The 22784-nt window shown below is 50.4% G+C and overlaps 2 protein-coding genes across 2 annotated transcripts; one reads left to right on the forward strand and one right to left on the reverse strand.

Moving 5' to 3' along the window:
* Positions 1 to 6139, forward strand: FNDC8 (fibronectin type III domain containing 8). Its single transcript, XM_053570287.1, has 4 exons — positions 1 to 209; positions 1538 to 1907; positions 5224 to 5460; positions 5926 to 6139. The coding sequence occupies exons 1-4, from the start codon at positions 1 to 3 to the stop codon at positions 6076 to 6078; spliced, it is 969 nt and encodes a 322-aa protein (XP_053426262.1). The 3' UTR covers positions 6079 to 6139.
* Positions 6140 to 9280: 3141 nt separating this feature from the next.
* On the reverse strand, positions 9281 to 19985 carry NLE1 (notchless homolog 1). The gene is made up of 13 exons (XM_053569890.1): positions 19939 to 19985; positions 19661 to 19804; positions 18517 to 18734; positions 17879 to 17958; positions 15153 to 15229; positions 14902 to 14999; positions 14370 to 14562; positions 13411 to 13546; positions 12956 to 13002; positions 11884 to 12086; positions 10407 to 10566; positions 10237 to 10307; positions 9281 to 9678 (listed from the first exon to the last, which is right to left on the reverse strand). The coding sequence occupies exons 1-13, from the start codon at positions 19954 to 19956 to the stop codon at positions 9666 to 9668; spliced, it is 1458 nt and encodes a 485-aa protein (XP_053425865.1). The 5' UTR covers positions 19957 to 19985; the 3' UTR covers positions 9281 to 9665.
* Positions 19986 to 22784: the final 2799 nt, after the last annotated feature.

Below are 22784 nucleotides of genomic sequence, written 5' to 3' on the forward strand. Positions count from 1 at the left end.
ATGGCATCAGAGACAGTCTATAAAGTGGGAGATGGGGAAGAGGCCATGATGAAGAAAGAAAACCTCAATGTCATAAATGTACTTGATCAAATGCCAAAGCCCTTTCCAAACCCCAAGTCTATGAACCGGACAGTCACGAGCAAAGGACTCCCACTTTCCTCAAGAGGCAGTTTGGTTAATTTCTTGGAGGATGACACCATCAACCTACCGTAAGACACAAGTCTGGTCCTTTTCTCCTAAGGGTGGATCTGGGCGGCAGGAAGAGAAACTTAAAAGAAACGTCATGTTCTTAACTTGTCATGACCCAGTCCCTGGACTCACAGGGAAGAGCGTGTGTGCAGGTTGGGCCTGTCTATGTATTCCTGAGCCCCAAATCAGTTCTTTTAGGTATGTGGACCTCCTCCTCCAGGAGGCCTTCCTGGATTAGTCCATTTTCTTTCTTTTTTTTAATTTTTGAGACAGAGCCTCAAGCTGTCACCCTGGGTAGAGTGCTGTGGCATCACAGCTCACAGCAACCTCCAACTCCTGGGCTCAAGCGAGTCTCCTGCCTCTGCCTCCCAAGTAGCTGGGACTACAGGCCCCAGCCACAATGCCTGGCTATTTTTTTGGTTGCAGCTGTCATTGTTGTTTGGCGGGCCGGGCTGGATTCGAACCCTCCAGCTTAGCTGTATGTGGCTGGTGCCTTAGCCGCTTGAACCACAGGCGCTGAGCCTAGTCCGTTTTCTTGATGTGCTACTCACCCTGCTTTGGCTGAGGTGCTCACCATCACCAGCCAACCCCCACCCTCCTTGTCCTCTTTCCTCTTCACCTGTCTTCCCTTAGATTGAGGCTTACCTTTCCTCGTCAGTGAGTCTGGGTTTCCTTTACGCCATTCCACATAACTCTTTAAGCACTTTCAAGGTGTCTGACTCAATCTCAGGTTCTGGGAATATAGATCCAGATAGCACGGTTCCTGCCTTCGGGGAACTTCTGGTCTGGTGCGTGGAGGCTGGGGGTGGGTCAGGTAATAACGAGAATGATACAGCACGGTCTGGCAAGTGCTGTGACGGGATCCGTTCAGGAACCAGAGGGCTTAACAGGGGTTTAGTATATCTTGGGAGATGCTGCAGTTAAGTGAGGCTTCTTGGAGGTGGTGATATTATGAGCTACATCTCCAGGGAAGGGAAGGAGTTAGCTGGTGAAGGGGTGCTGATGTGGGCTGAGTTCAGGAGTTCAAGACCAGTTTGAGCAAGACTGAGACCCCCATCTCCAAAAATAGAAAAACTAGCCAGGCATTATGATGGGTGACTATAGTCCCAGCTCTCCGGAGGCTGAAGCAAGAGGATCACTTAAGCCCAAGAGTTTGAGGTTACTGTGAGCTGTGAAACCTTGGCACTTTACTCTGGCCTTTTAGTAAGTGCCTGGTGAATTTGATTCGCTGCTGCAGAGCAGTAAGGAGTTTCAAAAGCTGGTAGGTCAGGTCCAAGCCCGGGCCTCAGGCAGAATAGGGTGGGGTGGCTTCCTTCCTCTGACCCACCCATCCTCCCTCCCGCTCCAGGAAGCCATTGCCCATGGAGGATTCCGAATGCAGCTCTGATGACACCAGCATCTCCCCGCTCTCATCCACCTTGCTGAACCCCATCAAATTGGCCGTCACCCAGCCCAACAGCAGTTTCTTTGCAGGAATATTGGAGGGGGAGCTGAACAGACTCAGTTTTTCCTCAATAGTCAAGGCTACAGAGAAGGGGGACCTGACCATCTGTACCCGCCAATCTAAGTCCCACATGACTCCCAGGGGCCTGCTGGACCTTGACAACCCTGAGCTGGATACAGATACCTCCTCAACACACTCCGAATCCTCGGTGGTTGTGGACTTGCCAGAGGCCCCCTTCATCTGCGAACACACTGTCAGTGAGTCCACAGCAGTGGTGCGTATCCCTCATCCATGCTTGTAGCAAAAGCTTACCATGCCATGCACATGGCTGTGCTCTGTGGGGAGCACGAGGATGTCTACCACCTGCATCCTGACCTCAAGTTCATGGTTTAGGAAGGCAGAGTTCTTTTTTTTTTTTTTGAGACAGAGTCTACTTTGTCGCCCTCAGTAGAGTGCAGTGGCATCACAGCTCACAGCAACCTCAAACTCCTGGGCTTAAGCAATTCTCTTGCCTCAGCTTTCCAGGTAGCTGGGACCACAGATGCCCACCACAATACCTGGCTATTTTTATTTTTTGGTTGTAGTTGTCATTGTTGTTTGGTAGGCCCAGGTTGAATTCGAACCTGCTAGCTCCGGTGTATGTGGCTGGCGCCCTAGCTGCTGAGCTACAGGTGCCAAGCCAGGGAGGCAGCATTCTTGCACTGCAAAAGAACTCCAGTGCAAGATAGAAAGGGCTCAATGCTGTAAGACAAGTTCAAATCAAGTGCCACTAGGAGTTTGGAGGGAAAGAAACATTACTTCCAACTACAGGAATAAGTTTGGTGGCTTTTTTTTTTTTTTGAGACAGAGCCTCAAGCTGTCACCCTGGGTAGAGTGCTGTGACATCATAGCTCACAGCAACCTCCAACTCCTGGGCTCAAGCGATTCTCCTGCCTCCACCTCCCAAGTAGCTGAGACTACAGGCACCCACCACAACACCCGGCTATTTTTGGTTGCAGCCGTCATTGTTGTTTGGCGGGCCCGGGCTGGATTCGAACCCACCAGCTCAGGTGTATGTGGCTGGTGCCTTAGCCACTTGAGCCACAGAGGCCAAGCCAGTTTGGTGGCTTTTGATAACATTTGGGCTGGGACACAGACATAGGATTTAAACATCCAGAGATGGAGGAAAGGCATTCCATGAAGGGGCCAACCCTGGCAAAAGCTAGGTAGGAGAAAGTGTGGGAGGAGAGGAATAGCCTCAAGTGATCTCAAGTCTTTTTTTTTTTTTTGTAGAGACAGAGTCTCACTTTATGGCCCTCGGTAGAGTGCCCTGGCCTCACATAGCTCACAGCAACCTCCAACTCCTGGGCTTAGGCGATTCTCTTGCCTCAGTCCCAAGTAGCTGGGACTACAGGTGCCCGCCACAATGCCCGGCTATTTTTTTGTTGCAGTTTGGCCGGGGCCGAGTTTGAACCTACCACCCTTGGTATATGGGGCTGGTGCCTTACCCATTGAGCCACAGGCACCACCCATGATCTCAAGTCTTAATCCAGGGCTTGGCACACTTTCATCACTCATACCTACAGACTGCCTATCATCTTGTTTTTTGGCCAGGGCTAGGTTTGAACCCGCCACCTCTGGCATATGGGACCGGCGCCCTACTCCTTGAGCCACAGGCGCACCCAAAATTTTTTTTTTTTTTTGCATTTTTTTGCTGGGGCTGGGTTTGAACCCACCACTCCGGCATATGGGGCTTGTGCCCTACCCCTTTGAGCCACAGGCGCCACCCTACCTATCATCTTGTTAAAACAGATTCCTGGCCTCATCCCTAGAGGGTCTGGGGGCAAGTCTGATAATCTGCACTGGTAACAAATTCCCAGGTGAGGGCGGTGCCTGTGGCTCAGTGGGTAGGGCGCCAGCACCATATACTGAGGGTGGCGGGTTCAAACCCAGCCCCGGCCAAACTGCAACCAAAAAATAGCTGGGCACCTGTAATCCCAGCTACTCGGGAGGCTGAGGCAAGAGAATCACCTAAGCTCAAGAACTGGAGGTTGTTGTGAGCTGTGATGCCACAGCATGCTACCAAGGGCGATAATGTGAGACTGTCTCTTAAACAAAAAACCCCCCAAATTGCCAGGTGATACTGGCTACATGTCAGTATCACCCTAGACTGCCCTAGACTATGGGAAGGGGGGGAAGGGGAGAGGAAGAGGAATGTCATTCTGGGGTCATTTCCAGGATGTCCTTCAATGTTAGGCTATTTTATAGATTTTTTTGTTAAGCAACAGGGAACAGCTTTGCACAAAGCTTTATATTAGACCAGGTGTGGAGGCTCATGCCTATTATCCCAGCATTCTAGGAGGCTGAGGCAGGAGGATTGCTTCAGCTCGGGAGTTCAGTACCAGCCTGAGCAAGCGTGAGACCCAGTCCCTACTAAAAATAGAAAAAATTAGCCAGGCATGGTGGCCCATACCTGTAGTCCTGGCTACTTGGGGGAGCTGAGGCAGAAGGATCACATGAGCTCAAGGAGTTTGAGGTTGCTGTGAGCTATGACACCACAGCACACTAGCCTGGGCAACATGGAGAGACCCTGTCTCCCAAAAAAAAAAAAGTAAAAGAAAAAAGCATATAATTTGAGTTGTATTTTAGGAGGATAAATCTGGAAATCTCATTGTTGGATGACCTAAAGCAGTGTTTCTCAAAAGTATGGTCCCAGACGGACAGTGTCAGTATCACGTGGCAACTTGCTAGAAATTTAAATTCTTGTCTCCCCACCACCACTACACTTAGGCCTACTCAATCAGAAACTGTGGGGGTGGGGGCCAACAATCAATCAATCAATCAATCTATCTATCTATCTATATTTCTTTTTTTTGCAGTTTTTGGCCAGGATCGATCTATCTATCTATCTATTTTTTTTTTTTTTTTTTTTGCAGTTTTTGGCTGGGGCTGGGTTTGAACCTGCCACCTCCCGCATATGGGGCCAGAGCCCTACTCCACTGAGCCACAGGCACTGCCCCAACAATCTACATTTTAATAGTCCTCCAGAGTATGCTAATGCACACTAAAGGTTGATAACCACTGGCCTAGAATGAGGAGAAATGGAGAATAAGAGACCAGATCAGAGCAGGCCCAGGAATCTGAGTTGTTATAAAAACTCCAAGATGCATAGCCAGGCTTGGCAGCCATCATTGTAGGGCAAGGTGTATGGGCTCCAGAGCTGTGGGTTTGAACCCTGGCTCTATCACTTAATTGCTGTGTGACCATAGCCCAATCACTTGCCCTCTCTGGATCTGTAACCCCACTTACAGGTAGACAAGATGATCTCTAAGGTCCCTCTCTAGACAAGATGATCTCTAAGGTCCCTCTCTAACGCAGCCTAGGAGAAATATGGAATGAGGGTGCATGTGGGCTGCCAACCATAGTAGCATGCGCTGTGGGGCAGGGGGTGCCACATGAAGTGTTGGGAGTGCCTGATACCTTCCGTCAGACCTGCCTGAGTCCAGCAGGAGTGGGGGATGGGACTGGGGCATTGTGACTCCAGTAGGGTGGGAGATGCAGAGAGAATAGGACACCTCTGAGGAAGCGTGGGGGCTCTCTCTTCCCCCTAGATCTCCTGGACGTATGCCTTGGGCAAGCAGCAGGTCAGTTTCTACCAGGTCCTATTACAGGAAGTGCCCAAGGAAAGTGAAGATGAGCCGCCCAAGGCAAAGAATCGTCCCTGGATCTTCAACAAGATCATGGGCACCACTGTCAAGCTGATGGAGCTGAAGTCTAACACATGTTACTGCCTCACTGTTCGCGCAGCAAACACGGCAGGGGTGGGGAAGTGGTGCAAGCCCTACAAAGTGAGCCCTAGGAGAAGAGGGTCCCTGAGTCCAGGGAGGGCTGGAAACACCCCTATATACCCACAACTCATCTCCTTGCTAGCTGGCCTTCTGTCTGAACCAAGCATACAGGTTTTTTTTTTCTTGGAGGTTTAAGGATTAAGCTATCCTGAGACCTACTAGGAATGTAAACTAATGTATTAGCATCCCTGCAATGTTCATCTCCCAAAGCCACTGGGTTTTAGATGCCTCAACCTAGTACCAATAATTGTGAGTGGGCTGGGAAATCAAGAGCATTGAGGGAAATGGAAGACAGGCTAGAGGGAAGTGAAGGAGGAACAGTGCAGGGTGGCCAGGAACATGTTTCCTGTGTTAACAGCTAGTTTGGATAAGGCTAAGATCCCACTTAGACAAAAGAAGGGTGACACAGTGCCCTAGGCTCGGGTCTGGGAAGGAATTCTGAGGGGGTTTCTTGTTTCACTTCAGTTTGCAACCTTGGCCACTGACTTCAACAGCTTTCCTGAGAACAACCCCATCCAGATCACTGTGCAACGCAAGGAACCCCAGCGGAGAACCGTGTCCATGGGGCTGGAGGAGATGCGGAGGCTAGAAGATCTAGAGTACTTATTTCCCTATTAAGAGGGAAGGCCCCAAGAAAGCCCCTCACCTACCTTCAGCTTCGGCCCCGGGCCCTCAGGAACCAGTACTATGCTAGGGAACCAAGGACCCCCCTGCTGGCCCAGGGCCTGTCAGAGTGTTACTGGAACCCCACTTCTGGGCTGGGGTCAAGGTTATACAGGGGCCCTAACTCACCTGGAGGCATCTCAGGCCCATACAGGCTCAACCACTGCCCACAACTTTTAGGCTCCCTCCTTCCCCAGATCTGGGCGGGGTCCAGGTCCCTCATTAAAGAACTGCAGGTCATCCAGCACCACCAAACTGTGCTTCATGCTGTGGACAGCTGTAGGTGGGCCGGCTGCTGTCCACCTCCCAGCTTCTGCTAGGACTGAGAGTCCAGATGGGTGGGGGCATGGAAAACAAGGGTGGGCTGGGCAATGGGATGCTACCACCACCCACCGCTTGGTTCCCCCATCACCCTGTCTCGTGGGCAGTTGCTCAAGAGAAACAGTGGTTGAGGACAGATGTGACAGCTTGGAGACTGTTAGGCTAGATTTGAGCTCTAGAGGGACATGCACAAAGAATGCAAGCTGGCGGTGCCTGTGGCTCAAAGGGGTAGGGCGCTAGTCCCATATGCCCGATGTGGTGGGTTAAAACCCAGCTCTGGTCAGAAATTGCAAAAAAGGGCGGCGCCTGTGGCTCAAGGAGTGGGACGCCAGTCCCATATGCCGGAAGTGGCGGGTTCAAACCCAGCCACGGCCAAAAACCACAAAAAAAAAAAAAAAAAAAAGAATGCAAGCTTTAGGGAAGGGTTTGGTTTAATCCTGACTCTTCCTTTTACAGGATGTGAAGCCATGGCTAATCATTTAAGCTGCTTTTGCTGTTTTCTCATCAAAAATATGGGTTCATGAGCACCTTCCAGACATGGGTGCAGGGTCTGTGCGGCAGAACAAGCACCAGGCACTAAGACTGGCCAGCAACTGGCAGCTCTCTCCACCCCTCATGTAGCCTCACTGCAGAGCTGTGCAGGGTAGAAACTGAGAAGCATAGCTAGGTGATGTAGAGTCTTAAGTGCACTGACAGGGCAAGAGGGTGAGAAGGCACCAGATGTTAGAAGTGCCAGGGCCCTGGGCAACTTATACAAGAATGGCTTAGAAATCCAACCTGAGATTGTTTCATGGACCAGCTTGGCATTAGAAGCAGGGGAGATGGAGCCAGGCTGCATGCAGGGCCAGGTCTTGGTCTAAGACCTGGGTCCTGGTGGAGATTCCTTTCATTACCTGTAAGTTCTTATGGGGCAAAGAACCATCCTCCAGGGCTGGGCATGGTGGCTACGTTTGTAATCCCAGCACTTTGGGAGGCTAAGGCAGGAGTTCCAGACCAGCCTGAGAAACATAGTAAGACCATGTAAGACATTAAAAATAAACTGGCATGGTGGCACATCCATGCTACATGGAAGAATCCCAGCTACATGGAAGAATCACTTGAGACCAAGCAATTAAGGTTGCAATAAGCTATAATTGTACCTCTGCACTCCAGCCTGGCAACAGAGAAAAGATCCTGTTTCTTAAAAAAACTGGCCAGGCATGGTGGCTCATGCCTGCAATCCTAGCACTCTGGGAGGCCAAGGCGGGTAGATGGCTTGAGTTCTTGAGTTAGAGACCAGCCTGAGCAAAAGCGAGACCCTGTCACTACTAAAAATAGAAAAACTGAGGCAAGAGGATTGCTTGAGCCCAAGAGTTGGAGGTTGTTGTGAGCTATGACACCACAGCACTCAACCCAGGGCAACAGCTTGAGACTCTGTTTCAAAAACAAACAAACAAACAAACAAAAACCCCTGCTTTCCCCATCAGAACATACCGACTTCTGCTCCAAGCTCTTACAGCACTGTATTGTACCACTGCCTCCACTGTGGAGAGTGCACCTTCCAGGACAACTATGGCTTTCCTGACTCCATCTTGAGGGCCCAGTACAGGACTCGGTGTTGGCAGGGCCCACAGAAGTGTGCTGCGGGCCAGGTAGATGCAGCCCCAAAGGCCCCATAGGCCTGGCCAGCAGGACTATGACAATGAAAACCCCTATCTGGGCCATCCAACACTGGGGCTTCTAGCATGGCTATGGAACTGCTTTCTTTTTTTTTTTTGGTAGAGACAGAGTCTTACTTTGTCACCCTCAGTAGAGTGCCATGGCATCACACTGCTCATAGCAACCTCCAACTCCTGGGTTTAGGCGATTCTCTTGCCTCAGCCTCCCGAGTAGCTGGGACTACAGGCGTCCGCCACAATGCCTAGCTATTTTGTGTTGCAGTTTGGCCAGGGTCCGGATTGAACCCGCCACCCTCAGCATATGGGGCTGGCGCCCTACCCACTGAGCCACAGGCACTGCCCGGAACTGCTTTCTAACCGTACTTAATTCTAGTTCATCTGAACAGCCACTTGTGGCTAGTGGCTACCACAGTAGACAGCAGGGAGCTAGATTCTCCTCTGGCCACTTTCACACTGGCCTTTTCCTTGCAGGCACGGGGAAGAGAGGGAAGGCAACTTCCTGGTCAGCCTGGCTTTGGTGTAGTCCAGTGCAAGAAAAGGGACTAGACAAATTGATTTAGCATAGACCTTGGTTGAACCCTGGAAGTTCCAGGATAAGAAATCATAACCCAGGGCACGGTGGTTCATACCTATAGTCCTAGCATTCTGGAAGGCCAAAGTGGTAGACTGTTTGAGCTGAGGAGTTCAAGACCAACCTGAGCAAGAGACTCTGTCTCTACTAAAAATAGAAGAATTGCCAGGCATTGTGGCAGGCACCCGTAGTCTCAGCTACTTGGGAGGCTAAGGCAGGAAAATCGTCTGAACCCAAGAGTTTAAGGTTGCTGTGAGTTATAACACCATATCACTCTACCAAAGGTGACAAAGTAAGACTGTCTCCAAAAAACAAACAAGCGCCTGTGGCTCAGTGGGTAGGGCGCCGGCACCATGTACCGAGGGTGGCGGGTTCAAACCTGGCCCCAGCCAAACTGCAACAAAAAAATAGCTGGGTGTTGTGGCAGGCGCCTGTAGTCCCAGCTACTTGGGAGGCTGAGGCAGAAGAATCGCCTAAGCCCAGGAGTTGGAGGTTGCTGTGAGCTGTGTGACACCACGGCACTCTACTGAGGGCGATAAAGTGAGACTGTGTCTCTACAAAAAAAAAAAAAAAAATCAGAAAAACAAAGAAGAAATTATAACCCAAACACATAAAATATAATTTATTTGGTCACAGAACTTGGGGTCTGACCTCAAACAGAACTGACCGGAAAGAGGCAGCGGCAGGAACAGCAGGGCTTCATCAGAGCTTGGCCTCCGCTTAGCCTCCCAGCACCAGCAGCCTACAGAGTGCTGCTGAGTTCAGCGAGAATGTCCTGTCACTTCCAAGTTTTGGTTTCAGGGCATGCCACAGGCTGGGGACTTGTGGGGAGACCCCACTAGGGTCTGCAAGGACAGCAGGCCATGTGCATTCTCAGGCCACCACTGGTGAGGAGGGAGTGTACATGGCCTCCCTGGCCTTTATTCTCCAGCAGGGCAGGCAGCTGCCAGAGGTAGAGTCCAGCTGCTGGTCCCAGAGAACTGTGGGACTCTTCATCTCCTCCATCTGTTGAGAAGGGGAGGGGTATGAGCAAAGGGAGGCTGTCATGTGATCCCAGGGCCTGCTGGAGAAAGCCTGTGTTTAAGCTCAGACCCTACTCCAGTCACCCAAACTCAAGCTACCCACCCGCTGCCTGCCTCAGCCAGGACCTCCATCCAGGGTCTGGCCCTCAGGATGCCACAGCCATATAGTGATGACCCTTACAAGTACATATGCTTTAGGTCCCTAAAGGTATTCACCCTATCTCTGCCGCTCCTGTCTAGGAGGGTTTGACAATTCTCAAGAGATAGGTTAACCACGCTCTCTGTGATTGCATACAAGGCAGAAGTGGGATTTGAGCTCAGCTCAGCTCCAGTGCTGGAGAGACCCTGGAAGCACCCTCCAGAGAGGGTATCCCCTAGCATCCATAATTCCGGTGGCTCTCTCACTTGCCTGCTGAAAACCTGGCTCCACAGACCTCGTTAGGACAGTCTGGGCACCTGGGAAGCCTGCAGAATTCTATGTCACAAGGTAAAGTGCAAAGGCAGGAGAGCTGAGCATGCCAGCCTCTACCCCCGTACTCACATCCGGATGCATTTGTCCTTCCCACCACTTGCCACTCTTTGACCGTCTGGACTCCAGTCAATAGCATACACCTAAACCAAGGAGGAGGAAGAGGAAGGCAAGGGGCGGTGAGGGGAAGAGAGCTGGGCTGTAATCCAAGCTCCTCCTCTGCCCGTGAGGGTTGGCCCTACCTCATCCGCATGGCCAGGCAGGTCTATGGCCAGCTTCTGGGCCTTCACGTCCCACACTTTCAGTGTGCTGTCACTGCTGCCACTGACCAGAAGTCGGCTGTCAGCTGACCATGCAATCTGGTACACAGCAGCCACATGGCCACGCAGGGAAGCCAGGTACCTGGGCCAGGGAAGACAATGATGGATGGTAGATCTTCACACATGTCGGAACAGTCCCTATGCCCACAGCGGTGGTTCTCAACCTTGGCTGTCTGTTAGAATTACCTGGGAACTTCTACGAAATCACACTGCCTGGCCCTGCCTCAGACCATTTTAATCACTGCTGGTTATCACTATTTGTAAAACTTCTGCTAAAAAGTTGCTTTTAGGGTACCTCTTGCCAGGCCGCCACACCTGTATGACTTGGCTTGCCACAGACGCCAGTGCTTAGCCCATCGGCCTGACATCCCTCCAACCAACGCAGCAGCTGTGTGCTGACAGGGACATGGAATAACAGTGAGCAAGGCCCACGTGCAGCTTTCAAGTCAATATAGTCTCAGCTGTGTCACTTTAGACAACCATTAGGCCTAAGACTCAGTTTTCTTCTTTCAAAAAGGAACAAGGCAGGGCATGGTGGCTCATGCCTATAATCCCAGTGCTTTGGGAAGGAGGGGGGAAGTTCAAGGTGGGAGGATCACTTGAGGCCAGGAATTTAAGATGGAGACCCTGTCTCCGAACAAAAAAAAAAAAAGAAAAGAAAAGAAAAGAGAAAAGCAAAGCTTAGAAAGGAACTGAATTGCCTATTTCAAAGGGTTGGTGTGTGAAAACCCACAATGATAGAAACGTAGGCTCCTATATATCCCTAATAAGGGCGTGCCTGGCTCCTTTTCCTTCCTGGCTTTTGCCTCTCTTCCAACTTGATTAACCCCAAGGGCACTGTACCTCATTATGCCAAGACTTCCCAAATTTGGATGGGTCACAGAATCACCTGGTGACCTTATTAAAATGTAGATTCTGGGCTGGGCGTGATGGCTTGCCCTGTAATCCTAACACTCTGGGAGGCTGAGTCAAATAGACTGCTTAAGCTCAGGAGTTGGAGACCAGCCTAAGCCAGACTCTGCATTTCTACCCAGCTCCCAGGTGATGCTGATGCTACTGTTCTGTGGCCCACGTTTGAGAAGGCCACATAATTGTACCACAAACCTTCCTACCACTTCACCTCCTCCAGAGCTGCATCCCTGCCCCTGGCTAGGTCTAAGATCACTTCTCCCCTGAGATATGAAACAAACTAGTATTTTTAGTGACCACTCAGTGCTGGTCCTAAATACAGTCTCATTTAAACCTTGTAACAAAGGTGAGAGATAGGGATCTGCCTATTACAGAAAACAGAGGCTTGGAAAATCCCAGCACCTGTCAGGGTCACACACTGGGAAGTGTCAGCACCAGGATCCTCCCACTATTCACTCCAGACAGAGCAGCAGCTCCCATCCCAACTCACTTGCCCGTCCTGCCGTCCCACAGCTTGATGGACTTGTCGAAGGAGGCACTGGCCATGATGCGGGAGTCGGGAGAGAAAAGCACCTGGTTGATGAGGGCCTGATGTCCCGTCATCCGTGCCAGGGGCTTCTTGTCCTCTGCTGGGGACCACAGGAATAAGGTGAAGTCATCTGAGCCAGACACCAGCCTCTCTGGGCCCTGGCCCTAGGGGAAGCAGAAGGGACACTGTGTTGGATGTGGTGTTGGACAGGAGAGCCCCAGCTCAGCAGCAAACATACACCACTGATCACTCAACACCAGTGATAGAGGCCAGAATTAGGAGGAAGGAGGCCCAGGTCAGCCTCTCACTCACATGAGACTCCATGCAAATCACTGTACCCAAAAGGAAAAAAGAAACCCTACACACAAATGGGATGATTTCTAAGATATAAAATAACACACAAAAAGAGCATGAAATGATGTGTTAAAAATGAGAAGGACCAGGCGGCGCCTGTGGCTCAAGGAGTAGGGCGCCGGTCCCATATGCTGGAGGTGGCAGGTTCAAACCTAGCCCCGGCCAAAAACCACAAAAAAAAAAAAAAAAAAAATGAGAAGGACCTTGTGTGGCTCGTGTGTTTGTATGTATGTGCGAGTGTATTTGTCTGCATACACGGTACACACACATATGGACATGCATGAAATCTCCGGAAGGTCACATAAGACACTGGCAGCACCAAAAGCTTCCAGAAGGAATGGATGACTGCACAAAAGAGAGGACAGACTTTTCAACTCTTACGTTTTTGTATTTTTTTTTAACACTTAGACCATATGAATGTATAAACGACCTTAAAAGAGATACCTTGGGAATGTAATAAACAAACCAGCAAATGAACAAAACCAAAAATGAAATAAAATGATCCCTAGTGCATCAAGATTTTAGGCTTGCAAGCTAGGATTATTAAGAACAACTTTTTGGAATAGGTACTTTTTGAGCTGCGGCTGGAAGGGACGGGTCTGGGTGCCGCAGACAGGGTCTTAGGTATTGGGTGGGGAGAGTACAGAGCTGGGGACGCTCGAGGAGGGCACACACTCACCCGCACATGGTTGTATCGCCTCAGAGCCCCCTCCTTCAGCTCCTGTACTGTGTCCAGGTACCAAAGGGGAGAAAATGAGATGAGGGAAAAGGCTTGTTAGAAAATCCAACACAAGGGGCAGCACCTGTGGCTCAGTGAGTAGGGCACCGGCCCCATATACTGAGGGTGGTGGGTTCGAACCTGGCCCCAACCAAACTGCAACAAAAAATAGCTGGGCGCCTCTGGTCCCGGCTACTCGGGAGAATGAGGCAAGAGAACCACCTAAGCCTAGGAGTTGGGAGGTTGCTGTGAGCTGTGATGCCACAGCACTCTACCGAGGGCAATATAGTGAGACTCTGTCTCTATAAAAAAAAAAAAAAAAAGAAAATCCAACACAAACAGCAAACACCCCATTAAATGCAAGAACTGGCCCCCTTCCCCAACAGCCCTCTCCCCTCCTTCTCCCGCTTACTCACATGACCCCTGGAGTTCTTGGGCATTAACCGAGGCCTTAGCAGGCTCAAAGGCCCCTGTGCGCAGGGCATAGTCAGTGCTGAGTGCCATGGTATTCACCCAGTGCCCATGGCCTTGCAGAGTCCGGCACAGCACACCCTAGGGGAGAGGCAGACAGGTCAACACACACACAGACAGCACCCTCCATCCTGTGATTAGCCCCAGGAGATGGATGGCATAGGGCTAGGAATTAGGACCCTGTGGTTTCATCACACGTGTGCCATGAGCTCAATCCAATTATCCCTCTGGGATCAAGTTACTCCCCATTTGTAAAAGGAAGGCACCGATCCAAGTCAACATTTCTTTTTTTTTTTTGAGACAGAATCTCACTCTGTCACCCTAGGTAGAGTGCCGTGGCATCATTATAGCTCACAGCAACCTTAAACTCTTGGGCTCAAGTGATCCTTTTGCCTCAGCCTCCTAAGTATAGGTGTTCATCACAATGCCAGGTAGTTTTTTCTATTTTAGTAGAAATGGGGTCTGGTTCCTGCTCAGGCTGGTTTCGAACTCCTGAAGCTCACACAGGCCACCCACCTCAGCCTCCCAGAGTGCTAGGATTACAGATGTGAGCCACCATGCCCGGCCCCATGACATCATTTCTGAAAATATTCCACAGTAGAGATAGGTTAAATTTGTCAAAATACAGGAACTCTGGTTATGTAAGTCTGGGGCCCTGTAGTTTAATAAAGCTAAATAGTCTTCCTACAATAGGAATTCCCAGAGCTTGACTAACAGGGACTCTGAAATCTCCACTAGGTGCACCACCAACCACAGAACCCTCACTCCCAAAGCACTTCCCCTGATGGGGCCCCAGCACCCATTTGGGAAACACTGGACTTGCTGACACCAAGGCTGTTCCCAGTGCCAGTGTTCTGGGACTTGAGATTTGCCAGATCAGTTTCTTAACCCTCCCAGCTCTTACGTCGTGAGCCCTCCAGACTTTGATGGTGCGGTCCTGGGAGGCAGAATAGAGAAGCCCGTCTCCTCCCCACCGGAGACAGGTGACAGACTGGGTGTGTCCGGTGAGGATGCGCTCACAGCAACCTGCGGTTGTGTCCCAGACCCGCACACTGCCGTCCTTGGAGCTGCTGGCCACATAGCGGCACTCAGGGTTCCTGGCAAGGGGCAGAGAGATGTGACCTCACCTGTGTCCTGGCAATGCCCCTCTGCCTGCAGTATCTCCATGGTCCCAACTCAAAAACCAGGGACAATCTCTTGACATCTTTCTGACCCCAAGACCGAGCTGTACTACAAGTAGGCCCCATAATGAACAGCCTCCTCCCAGGCAGCAATGCAGGTCTGGAACTGGGAGACCTTCCCACTGCCTGCCATACCACCATAGTCATTCAGGTTGCCCATCTCATCTCCTCATGTAAAGCTTCCCTGCACCGAGCAGAAAAGGGGGACATCTTGGAAACCCTGGCTCCTCACTTGCCCCAGCTGGTGTCACTTACGTATGAAGAGGCTCCCAGCTCAGGGCTGTGATCCACTTGCTGTGGCCGGTGAGAGTCCTGCCCACTTGCGTCCCTGTGCTTGGGTCCCACAGGAGAATCTGAAAGATATAAGCTCACTGAATAATCTTCTCCAACCAGTCCCTGGCCCCATGAAAGTCCCCCACTCAACCTTCCCTGAAGACCCCAGAACCTTATTTGCAGCAGTCCCCTATGAAGGGTGTCCCTGTCTAGTTACCCCAACCATTACCTACCTGGCCATTCTTACAGCCTGAGGCCAGCTTCTTGCCATCTGGGGACCAGGATATACTAAGGACCCAGTGTCTGTGTCCTAAGAAAGCAGGGGGAGAAGAAATGGGGGACTGTCTTTATACCCAGTGGCAGCAGACTGCAAATCCTCCTTAGCTGTTTATTGAATAAATGAATGATCCAGGCCAGGTGCAGTAGCTCACGCCTATTATTCTAGCACTTTAGGAGGCTGGGGCTTAAGGCCAGGAGTTTAAGACCAGCCTGGGCAACAAGGCGAGATCCCATCTCTACAAAAAATACGGAAAAAAAAAAAAAGGTTAGCTGGGCCTGGTCGTGTGTGGCTGTAATCCCAGCTGCTTGGGATGCTGAAGCAGGAGAATCACTTGAGCCCATGAGCTTGAGATTGCAGTGAGCTATGATTGAACCACTGTACTACAGCCTGGGAGGTAGAGCAAGACTCTCTACAAAAGAAAACAAAAGATAGAAAAGATGAAAGGAAAAAAAGAAAGAGGAGGCTCAGTGCCTATAGCTCAGTGGCTAGGGCGCCAGTCACATACAGAGCTGGGAGGTTCGAACCCAGCCTGGGCCTGCCAAACAACAATGACAACTACAACAAAAAAATAGCTGGGCATTGTGGTGGGTGCCTGTAGTCCCAGATACTTGGGAGGCTGAGGCAAGACAATCGCTTAAGCCCAAAAGTTTGAGGTTGCTGTGAGCTGTAACGCCATAGCACTCTACTGAGGGCAACCTAGTGAGACTCTGTCTCAAAAAAAAAAAAAAAAAAAAGAAAAAGAAAGAAAGAGAGGGAGGGGAAGGAAAGGAGGAAAGGAAAGAAAGATAGGAAGAGAAGGAATGAAGGAAGGAAAAAAGAAAGAAAGGGAGAGAAAGCTTAAACAAAAGGAGAGATGAGGTTTTCTAGGCAAAGGGAGAACATACCCTTTTAGAGCTGTGCATCTTGCTGCACAGACAACACAGTCACTTTCTAGTAATTCTTTATCTAATACATGCTACGAAGTGTTTCCATACAAGTCACCCCTTGTAATTCTCACAAAAGCTCTAAGGTATGAAGCAAACTAAGAATTATCATCCCCATTTTTTGGATGAGAAAACTAAAGCTTAGACAGGAAGCAGTTCCCACCCATCAAGGTCACCCAGCTAGTCTTTGGTATGGCAATGGTTTTCCAAGTGTGGTCCCCATACCACAGTATCAGCATTATCTGGGAATTTATAAGAAATGCAAACTTGGGGGTGGCGCCTGTGGGCTTAGTCGGTAAGGCGCCGGCTCCATATACCGAGGGTGGCGGGTTCAAGCCCGGCCCCGGCCAAACTGCAACCAAAAAATAGCCGGGCGTTGTGGTGGGCGCCTGTAGTCCCAGCTACTCGGGAGGCTGAGGCAGGAGAATCGCTTAAGCCCAGGAGTTGGAGGTTGCTGTGAGCTGTGTGAGGCCACAGCACTCTACCGAGGGCCATAAAGTGAAACTCTGTCTCTAAAAAAATAAAAATAATAAAAAAAAAGAAATGCAAACTTGGCTTGGCACCTGTAGCTCAGCAGCTAAGGTGCCAGCCACATACACCAGAGCTGGCGGGTTCGAACCCAGCCAGGGCCTGCCAAACAACGACAACTACAACCAAAAAATAGCTGGGCATTGTAGCAGGCACCTGTAGTCCCAGCTACTTGGGAGGCTGAGGCAAGAGAATTGGTTAAGCCCAAGAGTTTGAGGTTGCTGTGAGCTGTGACGCCATAGCACTGGACCCAGGGCAACAGCTTGAGTCTCTGTCTCAAAAAAAAAAAAAGAAATGCAAACTCTCAGGTCCTACTACAGACCTAACAAAACTAAAACCCTGGGGGTGAAACTCAGCAGTCTGTATTTTTTTTTTTTGAGACAGAGCCTCAAGCTGTCACCCTGGGTAAAGTACGGTAGCATCACAGCTCACAGCAACCTCCAACTCCTGGGCTTAAGCAATTCTCTTGCCTCAGCCTCCCAGGTAGCTGGGACTATAGGCATCTGTCGCAATGCTCAGCTATTTTTTGGTTGTAGTTGTCATTGTTGTTTGGCAGGCCTGGGCTGGATTTGAACCTGCTAGCTGTGGTGTATGTGGCTGGCGCTTTAGCCCCTTGAGCTACAGGCACCGAGTCGCAGTCTGTATTTTAACAAGCCCTTTAGGTGATTCTGATGTGTACTAAAGTTTGAGAACCACTAAGGCAGAGGCTGGATTTATTTATTTATTCATTTTTTTTAGAGACAGAGTCTTACTTTATTGCCCTTGGTAGAGAGCCGTGGCATCACAGCTCACAGCAACCTCCAACTCCTGGGCGTAGGCTATTCTCTTGCCTCAGCCTCCCAAATAGCTGGGATTACAGGTGCCTACTGCAACACCGGGCTGTTTTTTGTTGCAGTTTGGCCAGGGCCAGGTTTGAACCCACCACCCTTGGTATATGGGACCAGCACCCTATCCACTGACCCACAGGCACCACCCCAGAGGCTGGATTTAAGCCAGGTTCTCCTTGATACTAGCCAGCCCGCCCCTCCCCATACCCCACCTTAACTCTTTGGTCTAGTCTCTGCTTATCTATAAGTGGCTGGCCAAGTTCAAGGGTACACACCATCTCTACCTAGGAACAGACAAAGAGTTGGAATCTGCTCTAGGCCTCCCCAGGTACTAAAGAGTTGAGCAGACCAGCCACTCCCTATGGCATTAAGACCCTCTAAATGCCTAATTGTATACTAACCCTTGCAAGTGAAATGTGGTGTCTCTGTGTTGAGATCCCAGAAGCGCACAGTGGTGTCTCCGGAACCACTAGCCAGGTACCTGGGGAAGAGGAAACACTTGACCTCTGCAGTGTGGGCCACCAGGCTGGCCCACCTTGAGACCTTGTTCAATCATCTTCTAGGAACAAAATATGGGCTTGACCCTTTCCTCTCTCCAAAAAGAGAACTATAACATTGTTGCTGCCATCTGGGAGAAGACCTCAAGGGGTCATTTCTTTCCTCTTCCTTCCTAAAATGGACATAGCTATAACCAGCTTTTGAAGCTTCTTGTTATTCTCACATATCTGGAGAAGCCATTAGTCCCAGTTTCGCAGATGAAAAATTAACCAGAAAAGCTAAGCGACTTATCCAAGTCATAATCTCAGAAGACGCATAGCTGAGCTTGCAGTTCAGCAGTCCAGGAAAGGTTTGTCCAAGGCAGGTGTCCTTGGCCTTTGAGACCAAGTCCCACTGGGAAAGCCCCTTAACCGCAAGCAGAGCCTGGGTCTATGGCAGGCAGCCTAAGCCTGAGGCTCTATCAACCATAACACTGGGAGACTCTTTCCACCTCTGATAGAGGCTGTACACTTACAGACCCCCTCTACAATTCTGTCCTTACTTTCCAGTGGGGCTGAAGGCCACAGAGATGACGGCCTCGCTGTGACCTTCCAAGGAGCTGGTGCAGCGGGTCACAGCCCGGACCCTGAAGATAGCCTGTGGCTGGTAGATGATGTCTATGACCTTCTCTGTCTCCACTGCCTGGGACTCCAGTGTCTTCCCAAGTGAGGAGGTGATCTCAGCATCATGGACATAGAACGCCAGCGGTAGGGGATCCTCCTGGATAGCAACGGTAAAGAGCAACCCCTTATCAAAGGATGTGTAGGGGCCACCTCTGCCAGGGATGCTTCCCGCTCAGCTGTGGAAAGTGAAGCTTTCTTTTTTTCCAGCTACTCCCTTTGGGATACCCACTTCATTTCAAATCGAGTAAGACTTTTTAAATTCTTGAACAGCAATTGCAGGACACTTATACACCACTTTGAAATCTTTAACTCACAACCACTTGGGAAGTAGACATTAATATTCCTACTTGACAGATAACAAAAGAGGGGGCTCAGAGCAACTGAGCGGGATTGCTAATGACTAGTCCAGGTTCTTTAGGGTTCTTCAAAAAGAACACCAACATCTGGGATTAGGGTTAGTATACAGTCTCATGCAGTGTTTTCCAAACCACTACACATGCTGTATTTGTGTAAGAAGCATCCAAAATGCTGGTTAAAAATATGGACTACTGGCTTCACCCTAAAGTCTGGTTTAGTAAATCTGGGGTGGGGCCCAGGAAGTGCATTTTAAAACATCCTCTCCTTCCACAGGAGAGCGCATCTGTAAACATTAGGTAAGACGGATTTGGGTTCCAATTTCGAATCAACTACTTACTGCATAGCATCGGGCAAATAATTCAGTTCCTCCGGGCAACACTATGAAATGAGGATATTACTGAGTCCCATCTCCAAGGGCCGTGACAGGGAATTGATTAACTATTACACACAGTGCGTTCAAAACGCAGCCTCTCGTCGCAGGTGGACCCAGATGATCGGCGTGTAAAGCGCTTTCCTAGTCACTCCATCTTCTGAGAAGGATTGGAGGTGGGTCATTCACTAGTCGGTGGGGAGTGAGGAAACCTGAACCGCAGACCCTGGGTACCCTGATTCTCACCGCACCGGCCCAGGGAAGGGGGTGCGGGGTTAGCCCGGCCGGCCGCTCACCTGGGCCAGCAGCGCGTTGCACACTAGTTGCAGCCTGTCCGGGGTGATGTCCACGGGCACGTCAAACGGGGAGCCCAGCAGCTGCCCACCTTCATCCTGGAACTGCACTAGCAGCCGTTGCACGTCACCCGCCGCCGCCTCGTCCTGAGCGAACAAGCGGGCCGGGCGTCAGTCTCGCCGGCCGTCCACGCGGCCCCCACTTCGCCTCCCTCCGGCCTGGCGGACCCGAGCCCGAACGCTCTGCAGTGACGCCCCCGCCCCCATCCACGCACACTCACCACCACCGCCGCAGCCATCCTGGGTCCCCACGTGGAGAAGAAAGACCTCCGGCGGGACAGAGCGCCGCCTCCGTGGTCGGGCAGGGCCGCAGACGGCCATATCGCCCTCTGTTGTTACGGAGGGGAAGTGTCACGCCGCTCCCGTTCTCTGGGAATGGAAATGGGCTCACCTGAGGGTCCTCCCTGCTCTCCACTGCCTTTCACTCAGTCCCTCCAGTGTCTAGCAGGGGTCCTCAAACTGAGGCCCGCGGGCCACATGAGGCGGTGTGATTGTATTTGTTCCCGTTTTGTTTTTTTTACTTCAAAATAAGATACGTGCAGTGTGCATAGGAATTTGTTCATATTTTTTTTTGTTTAAACTGTAGTTGGCCCTCCAATGGTCTGAGGGACAGTGAACTGGTTCCCTTTAAAAAGTTTGAGGACGCCTGGACAGGATACAATAATCAAATTTTGACTCTTCACAACAGGGATTCTTGTCCCATTTTACAGATGAGGAAGCCGAGGCTCTGAGAGGTGAAATGTCCCCAAGATCACAGAGGTAGGAAATGGCAGAGAACTGAAAATTCAGGGTTCCTGCGTTTGGCTTACAAAGCCAGAAACGACTATTGGGCTAAGGGCAGAAGTTATTATTTTTTTCAAATACATCCACAGTTATCAACACTGTAAAGCAATAATAAAGACGGCAATGTGTTAGGCGTGTCCTAAATGCTTTCCACACATAACTCATTGAATCCTCACACAGGACTTTGCTCCCCACCTTACAGATGAGAAACTGAACAGATAGTGATGCACCTGAGCTCTTTTGTCAGAAACAAGGGATCTTCCTTGGTTACCCCCTCCCACCCAAGAAGCCTCAGGCTCTGTCAAATCTGCCTTGTGAACACAATTTGAATCTGTCCTCTCCACCTCCATGGCTACATTCTGGTTTTTTGTTTGTTTGTTTTTCAGAGACAGAGTCTTATTTTGTCACCCTCGGTAGAGTGCTGTGGCATCACAGCTCACCGCAACCTCCAGCTCTTGGGCTTGGATGATTTTCTTGCCTCAGCCTCCTGAGTAGATAGGACTACAGGTGCCTGCCACAACACCCAGCTATTTTTGTTGTTGTTGCAGTTTGGTCGGGGCCGGGTTCAAACCTGCCACCCTGAGTGTAAGGGTCTGGCGACCTACTCACTGAGCCCCAGGCGCCACCCTGTTTGTGTTTGTGAGACACAGTCTCAAGCTGTCACCTTGGGTAGAGTGCCATGGTGTCATAGCTCACAGCAACGTCCAACTTTTAGGCTCAAGCCATCCTCTTGCCTCAGTTTTTCTATTTTTAGTAGAGACAGGGTCTTGCTTTTGCTCAGGCTGGTCTCGAACTCATGAGCTAAAGCTATCCACCCACCATGGCCACATTCTGGATGGAAGTGTCATCATTTCCTGTCTGGACCACTGTAAAGGCCTCTTGAGAGCCTCCCTGCCCCCATGCCTCCTCCCATCTACTCTCTATGATGTAGCCAGGGTGGTCTTTTCAAACCAAAAATCTGGTCTGTTACTCTTTCCCCTAACCCCCAGCAATGGCTCCCTTACATGCAGGAAAAAACCCAACTTTTTATAATGGTCCCCTCAGCCTTGCTATCTCCTCTCTCTTTTAGATTAAATCCTTCTGGCTTTTCCTGAGTTCTTCCAAATCATAGCCCTTCCTGCATCAGTGATTTTGCATGTGCAATTTTCTCTGTCTGGAGCTGTTATGGAATGAATTGTGCCCTTGTCCCCTATGTCCATATGTTGAAACCCTAACTCCAATGTGACTGTATTTAGAGATAGGCCTTATAAGAAGGTAATAAAGGTTAATGAATAAAGTCATATGATAGGGCCCTAATCAGATAGAACTGATATCCTTATAAAAAGAAGAGGATCCAAAGTGCTTTCTCTCTCGGTATCCCTCTGTGATGGTGAATACATGGCTCTTGTTCCAGGAAGACCCCCTTGTGAAGAGGGAGCCTCCGCATGTCCCAAGAGAGCTCCCAGTCAGGTGTGTGTGTGGGGGGATACAGTTCTCCAGTCTACCCCATCCCTTTCCTAAGAGATTTCAGTCTTATGCAGGACACACACAGCCCACTCATACAGTGTGGACAAACAGACCAGAACAAACAATCCACTGACTTACACTAAACTGAGTTAGCAAGTTCTGTGGTTTTTTTTTTGAGACAGAATCTTACTGTGTTGCCCTGGGTAGAGTGCAGTGGCATCATAGCTCACAGCAATTCTTGGGCTTAAGCGATTCTTTTGCTTTAGCCTCCCGAGTAGCTGGGACTAAGGTGCCCACCACAATGCCCGGCTATTTTTTTCTTGCAGTTGTCATTGTTTAGCTTGCCTGGGCCAGGTTCAAACCCGCCAGCCCGGGTGTATGTTGCAGGTGCCCTACCCACTGAGCTATGGGCCCTGCCCAGTCCTGTGGTCTTTCTGAAAAGCAAGGACATTTCCTACAAGTGAATTCTGATGGATCGAGGGGTTGTGAACAAGTAGTAGAAGGGAAGGAACTTTACCTCTTTGCTCCTCCTCCCCACCCCACAGAAAGGCATTTCTGGAAGTCTCCAGTTGGTTGGAGACCTGGGCAGCTGCTCTGTGTGTCCAAGTCTGTCAGCCCCTCAGCTGTCACTCTGCTCCAGAAATAGCAATGGTTGGGGGGAGGGAGGGAAGAGTGTTTATCTGGGATAGCGGTGGAGAAGGAGCATTATCTTTGTGCGGGTAGGGGGTCCTGTCACTTCTGGATCTTTCTCTCACTCTTTGGGATATGAATGCTGGAGCCCCCAGGACACCCCCGAGCAAGGAGCTCAGGCAGTGGCCAGTCAGCACCTCCATGTGGC

The sequence above is a fragment of the Nycticebus coucang genome, chromosome 18 (assembly GCF_027406575.1).
Source record: "Nycticebus coucang isolate mNycCou1 chromosome 18, mNycCou1.pri, whole genome shotgun sequence".
NCBI lineage: Eukaryota > Metazoa > Chordata > Mammalia > Primates > Lorisidae > Nycticebus > Nycticebus coucang.